This window comes from Capsicum annuum, chromosome 3 (assembly GCF_002878395.1).
Source record: "Capsicum annuum cultivar UCD-10X-F1 chromosome 3, UCD10Xv1.1, whole genome shotgun sequence".
NCBI classification, from domain to species: domain Eukaryota; kingdom Viridiplantae; phylum Streptophyta; class Magnoliopsida; order Solanales; family Solanaceae; genus Capsicum; species Capsicum annuum.
In genome coordinates, this window is record NC_061113.1 from 205,399,105 (window position 1) to 205,406,886 (window position 7,782).

Consider the following 7,782-nt stretch of genomic DNA (forward strand, 5'->3'; position numbering starts at 1 on the left):
ATTTTAAATAATTAAATGTTACACGTACAAGGCATGTGTGATTTAACTAGTTAATATGAAAAACACCTACATGGAAGAGAAATATGAATGTCGAAACTTTCCAGTGTGACTTCACAAATAAGTATAAATTTTACTATACATTTTAACGTCCTGTTTTACGTGGATTAGGAAAAAAAATTTACCATATAATTTTAATATCAAAGGAAAAAAAGAATTTTGATGTCACCTAGAAAGTGGACAACGTTTTCTCTTGTAATACTCCTAAATTAAACATTTAAACTTTATGTACAATTGTATTTCGGGTAAACTTTTGGTAGTGACTCCTATAAGGTAACTAATGAAGCTCCATATTTTAGAAAATATAATTAAATATATTTTTAAAATATTAAAAAATTAGTAAAAGACTATTTTATTTAAAAAAGAGACTTTTAATGAGGGGCAAAAAGTTCAAATCACATTTTCAAAGGTTTTCACACTTTTAATATATATATATATATATATATATATATATATATTAAAAGTGTTACATTAACATTTATATTTGTAATTTTTTTCATTTGCTATTTTTGTTTTTTGTCTATTTTGTATCGTCATATTAGTTAATGGTATAGTTCGATTACCTTTCAATATTTTTAAAATATTAAATTATATATCTGTTTCATTTTTTTTGTCCTATTTTTTTTAGTTCGTTTTAAAAAAATATATCTTTTCTTTCTTGGATTAATTTCAAGTTTTCACGTGATATGTTTAAAATAACAAGATCAACAGATATCTTGGTCCTTGCATATTTTTAGTAAGATCACAAAATTCAAAAAAAAATTATTACTTTTTCTTTAACTTTGTGCTAAGTCAAAATCAAACAAATAAATTAAAATGGGGGGTAAAAGTTTTTATAATTTTAAAATAATATTTTTCTTATGGTATATTTTAGTCTTCTTTTACTTTTCAAATAAATTCATACACTAAATTTTTTCTCATTTTTATTTTACTGATTTTTTTTAAATAAAAGTCTTTAACGATCTAAATTGATTTTTATCTTATATTTAATTAATTTTATTATTTTTTCTCAATTAAACTTTATATTGGCTAATTTACTTTTAAAAAAATAATATAATATTTGATTAATATAATAATATTTAATGCTATAAACTATTATATGATTTATGAATAAAAATAATATATAAATTAAATAATTAAAAATCTGACTCAATTAAATACTTTTTGTAGATGTTTCTTCAATGGGTAAAACCTTACAAGATTATTAAAACTTTACAAATTTCTTGTCAGGATTAAAAAAATGAGTGTTATCTTCTATTAAAGTATAATTATCCCATATAAAAGAAGAAAACAAAATTTTGAATTAATTTTAAATTTAGTTGGATAAATAGATATTTTGTAGTGTCACTATCACTTCTTTGTGATTCATTATTTTTTGTATAAACATTTTAATAGCCCATGTAATTGTTCGGATTTACTAAAATGGATGAGATCTTCACGTGAGGATAGGCGTGTACATAGCGGGTTGGTTCGATTTTTATTAAACAAAAAGCAAAAAACCAATCATGTTGGTTTATTGAAACTATAAATCAAATCAAATCAACATAAAATTGATTTTTTCGGTTTAGGTTTAAGTCGGTTTTTTCGGGTTTTTCAAATTTTTTGATTTTTTTCATTTTTTTTAATATTTGATTTTTACAATTATATCGTGATCAAAGATTAGATCAAATATGTTTTCACTCATGTGCTAATGAAAAAAATATAATTATGAAAAAATGAGGAGTAGAAAACTCTCTTGAAACTAAAAAGTGAGATGAAGAGTGAAAACTTTAGGTTTTAAGTTTATATTGGAGTTTGGATCATTTAATTGGCAATTAATGGACAAATATTACAACTTAAAGGTCCAAATCTAAATACATATCTACATCTACTTTCAAATTATTGAAAATTACTAAAACTAGTTGAAAAAGTATTTAAAAAGTAGATTATAATTAATATTTTATGTATAAAAAAGTTTGAATATTATATATATATATATATATATATATATATATATTATGTCGGTTTGATCGGGTTCGGTTTGACTTTTTTTTTGTCAACACCAAACCAAACAAAAACTGGTCTGTTTTTTTTTTCCTAAAACCAATCAAACCAAATCATAAGTGGTTTTTTTTTCTCGGTTTGATTTGGTTCGTCGGTTCGGTTTGACTTGACGATTTGGTCCGTATACCCCTACGTGAGGACTATCAAAATGAAATATTTTTCCTTATATATAGTAGTAATAATTTGATTCTCCACTTTGTAATTTCTTTCATATTTTTTATTTTTTTAAAAAAATTAGTTAAACAATTAAAATTCAAGAAAAAACTCAACAAAGTTTCATCTTTTTATGAAAGAGTTCATCGAATCCCCTTCAAATATTCTAATTCCGCCGACGATTTACGGTATAAAAGTAATATGACCGGCTCATAAAGGTCATACAGTCGAAATTCTTTATAGCATCATCATTTGTTCGGAGAATATTTTGATTAATATAACAAAATATTGTTATAAAAACACATAATAAAACATAACACGAGAATCGATTGTTTTAAAGGATGATTATATTACAAGAATTATGACAAAAGTGAGTGTATACCTTTGTTTTTGTAACAACCTACCTATGTGTTATATAAAAGTCGGCAGATAAAATTGAGACTTTGTTGAGAGTGGCAAGTAATCCATATTGTCTAGATAAACGTGAATGGCACATAATAAGAGATGTGTCACGGAGCTTTGTACTTACCAGTGGATTAGGTGTAGACTCGACAATTTCAACATTGTTATAGTGAAATGAAGCTGAAATTGCTGCTTGCTGGAGAAGTATGGATCCAATTGAAAGTGTCGGTGCAACCAAACAACCCTGGCATCAATGCCAAAAACATGTGCCTTTTACAATTGTTTCTTCAAGTGTTTCTCATGTAAAATGATGGACAAACTAAATTTTGTCAATCATATTCTAAGTCCATAATATATAAATGTGTTTTTTTTAACTTAGTCTCATTTAGTATCTGGGTTCTCAATTTGAAATTTGCACAAATAGACACTTCAAACTATCTTAAAATAATATGTAGATGCACGTCCTATGTGGCATGAGATTCACTACGTAAGACGTGTGTATTTACGTCTTCAATTTATGATAGTTTAAGTATCTACTTGTGCACATTCAGAGGACATATATGTCAGTTGAGACCAAGTTAAATGGTATATTTATGTATTATGCCAATAGTAATACTCCCTTTGTTTAAATTTGTCTATCTGATTTGATTTAATATGGAATTTAAGAAGGTAAAAATTTTTTTTAAATTTTGTGATCTTAAGGTGGAAACTTGAAACTATGAGTTGTTAAAAAAATGAAAAGATTAAAAAAAACATAGTTTGAAAATGTGAACACCATATGGTGAAATTGTTGTGTAAATTTGTACTAAGTCTCACCCTGCACCCTCACCGTGCTGGCCTTCTCGCATAACATAGATAAAGCCATGACAGTTTCTTGCTTAATTCTAGGCACGTAAACTACACTATTCATCCCAAATGCTGTTGCCTGCAAAACAAAATTGAATAATTATAAATTTAGACCTTCTACATTTTTCCTTTTGTTAAAGAAGTAATATTAAAATTGGACCTGTTTGACATTGTCATAAACTGTAGAAGGGTCAGTGAAATCAATGACTACCCCTGTTGCTTTTGACTGCAATAATTGGATTTCACAAAGTCAGAAACCACAATTTCCACCCCGAGATAATTAATACCTAATCAGAAAACTTATTCAACATATTTACCATAGCAAGAGTTTAATAAAATCACCAAACGTAAAGAGAATTTTTTGAAAATTCTTTCTGTATTAGTGATACAGAGTGAATATCAGAGAATGAATCGGTGTATCAGAGTGAATCGTCGTGTCACTAATACAAAATAAATTGTTAAATCACTGATACAAGTGAATTTCAGAAACTGTTGCTACATTTAGTAATTATTCAAACTATCGTTATGTTTGATGATTAAACCTCAAACTATGCTGTTTATGAAAATTTTCCTATTTTATTACCTGAGATAATGAACCCAAGACCATGGTAAGGTCGTTAATTATTGGTATTTCTAGAGGCTCTTCCATGTCACAAACCTGAAATTAACAATATGAATTCCCCACAGACGCACAAATTTTATAAAATCAAGAGGTGAATATATAGTGGAAATTAAGAAGCAATTGATGGACCTGTCCAATATCTTGTCCAACAAAATTAGAGTCAACAGCACCAGCCAATTCCATTCCTCTAGCTTTAGTGACAGCAATTACTGCAGCTCTGCCAATTTCCTTAGCAGCTCCATTTATGATTACCTTAACATTGTTTCCTTGTGTTGATGATGAGCAACAGATAAATGGCTTTGTCTTCATCACTTTTTTATAATTAATAAAGTATGTTGGTTGAAAGTGGCAGCTCAAGGCCGCCATCGATGTATGTATTATTACAGTCTTTTGGTCTCTTAGCTTACTATGTTTCTCAAAATTTGGATAAAAGTTTATTGTTTCTGTTAAAAGATAAGGTTTTCCTGCCTTTCACGATGTCCTTGTTGGGACGTGCACATGTTCTCTATTTAAACTAAATTTCACAAAATTATATCATAAGTGTTCAATTTCCAATTGCATTCGCGCGCGACTAGGGTGGGGCAAAATGAGAAAGGATATACTTAGTGGAATCAATAGAAATAATTGTAAGGATTGAAAGAAAATTATGAAAAAGAAAGACAAGAAAAAAATTGAAGAAAATTTTCTTTTTCGTTTTCTTGAATGATCAATATTTTGTATAATATTTATGTATATGTACAAGTAAGAAAAATTTAAAGACTTTAAATAAGGTACAAAATAATTATGAAGATACACTTCTAAATAAGATAGGAAATTATGGGGATAGACTTCTAAATAAGGTAGGAGATTCTACTTAATAGATTATACAAAATATTTACCTAAGGTGTACAAAAGGAAATAAAATAATATGTGCCATGATTTGCTGAATTTGGGATGAAATTAACTTATTAACGCAGCCCCAAGACATTTAATCCATCATCAAATAATGTTGAGAATGCAACAGACAAATGATAAAACAGGTGAACCAACCCGGTTTAATGAACAAAGTACAATATCTCAACACCCCTCTCAAGTTGGAGGAGACGAGCAAACACCCAACTTGCCCAAAATACTGTGAAGAAGAGTACCAGTGAGTGATTTTGTGAATACATCAGCTAATTGAGAGGAAGATGGAACAAATGAAAGTGAAATAAGTCCATCTAAAAATTTTTGTCGAACGAAATGACAATCAATCTCAACATGATTTGTTCTTTCATGAAACACGGGTTTCTTAGCAGTGTGTATTGCTGCCTGACTATCCGAATGAAGAGGCACAAATAATGATATTCAAATGGAGAGATCTTGGAAGAGACGGACCAATCATGTAAGCTCGGCAACCACGCGCCTCATAGAACTATACTCAGCTTCGGCAGAGCTATGAGAAATAGATGTTTGCTTCTTTGACTTTCAAGATATTGGAGATCCCCAAGTGATATATAAAATTCACTCGTAAATTTTCTTGAATTTGGACATGTTCCCCAATCCGAATCACAAAAGAAAAGCAACTCAAAAGAAGAAGAGGCATTGAGAAAAAGACCCAAACCTGGATCCTTGGACAAGTAACGAAAAATACGTAATGTTGCAGTAAGATGAAGTAGACGAGGATCTGCATGAATTGGCTAAAATATTGAATGATGAAGGCAAGATCTGGTCTTGTGTGAGTAAGATAATTCAACTTACCAAGAAGATATTTGTATATAGTGGGATTTGGAATAGTATCTCCATCATTTAAACTTAACTTTACTATAGGATCAAGATGAGATGAAACAGGTGACATATGTGTGACATCAAATTTCTTTAGGAGATCAACTGTGAATTTTCATTGTGAAAGTATGATGTCCTGGTGTTCTCTCAATACCTCAATGCCTAAGAAAAAATGTAAATCTGCCAAATCCTTTATTCTAAACTCCTCATGTAGAAATAATTCCAATCCATGCAACTCTGAATTATCATTACCTGTAAAAATAATATCATCGACATATACTGCTACTATTGAAATAGATGAGTCAGATTTCTTCACAAATAGAGAATAATCATTAAGAGAATGAGTAAATCCTTTAAAATTAAGAGCAGCCATGAGCTTTGAGTACCATTGTCTAGAGGCCTGATGAAGTCCATATATAGATTTCTTAAGTTTGCAAACATGAGATGGTGATGGTGGAACTGTCCAATCAGGGAACTTTATGTAAACTTTCTTATAGAAATCTCCATGTAAAAATACATTATTAACATCCAATTGATAGAACCCCCAATCTTTTTTGACAATTGTAGCTAGAAGACATCGAATATTAGTTATTTTGACAATAGGAGAAAAAATCTTATTAAAATAATACCATCTCTTTGAATGTCTTCTCTGATCACTAACCTAGCTTTTAACCTTTCAATGCTGCCATCACTATGTTATTTGACTTTGTAAACTCACTTACAAGGTAAAACCTTTTTACTTGAGGGTAGTTGGACCACGTCCCAAGTGTTGTTCCACTTAAGAGCTTGAAGTTATTTGTCCATAACTTCTTTTCAACCCTTGTGTAATACAACTTAATTATAATTGACAGGTTCTTGAATATTAGACAAAGAATTAATTTAGCATATGTTGATTATTGGAAGATAGATTTGTGACAGAAAGAGAGGGACAGATAGGAGATGAAAAAGAAGAAGAGCTAACATTAGTTAGGTGTGCAGAGTTACAAATATAATCTTCTAAATGACTAGAAATTTTATGTTCCCGAGTTGATTTCTAAGTGAGAAAATATTATTTGTGTGAGGAACAAGAGGATTTACCTAATCCATGATAACAAAAGGAACGAAAGGATGTACCTAGTTCATAACAATAGAAGAAATATGAGGTTGTACCTATTTCATGACAATAGGAGAAACAAAAGATTGTACCTGTTCCACAACGATGGATGCAGGAGGCTAAGTAGAAGTGATACATGAGAAAGATTGTACCTAGTTCTGACTGTGTTTTGTCACTTCCTAACTCAAGAGCATTGTCAGATCTTACTATTTTAATCATGGTTTGAAATTGTCTTTCGACCATAGCTAAGAAAGATTTGAGGATGCTGAAAGCATTTGACTTATTTCTTAATAGAAAAGTCTACGTTCCTCTACTAAAATCATCCACAATAATAAGAAAAAATTTATATCCATCATGTGTTGGTTCTTTATAAGCTCCCCAAGTGTCAATATGTATTAACTCAAAAACACTTTTTGTTGAGATATTGCTTGTTGAAAAAGGTAGCTTGGCTTGTCTTGCCATAGGACAAATCACACATAGAGTATCAAAATCTTGACAAGAAGAAATGAAATGAAAAGAAAAATTTTTCATATTAAAAGGCATACGCCTCAATCTGTAATGCCATAACTTCTCCTTTATTTTGAATCAAAGAAGACAAAACATGAATGAGAAACTGAATTAGAAAATTTTATTACAAGGAAGTGAATTAAGGCCTATACTAGGACTTGAGATTTATTAACTTGCGCATTTGAAAGAATATTTGACTGACTCGATTTAAGTATGTAGAGTCCTCCATTTTCTCGATCAATAATCAAAGGACTTTTTAGAGAAGCGTCTTGAAACATAAAACAAGAAGTAGGAGTGAATAACACATAATTGTTGA

The 7,782-nt window shown here is 29.5% G+C and overlaps 1 protein-coding gene across 1 annotated transcript; it reads right to left on the reverse strand.

Moving 5' to 3' along the window:
• Positions 1–2,782: 2,782 nt before the first annotated feature.
• Positions 2,783–4,688, reverse strand: LOC107863336 (dihydrodipicolinate reductase-like protein CRR1, chloroplastic; the record flags this gene model as incomplete). Its single annotated transcript, XM_047408594.1, is given in 5 exon segments — positions 2,783–2,899; positions 3,485–3,580; positions 3,662–3,727; positions 4,085–4,159; positions 4,253–4,688. Coding segments are annotated over 5 exon segments (591 nt in total), but the record flags the coding sequence as incomplete, so codon positions are not given.
• Between the last annotated feature and the right edge of the window lie 3,094 nt (positions 4,689–7,782).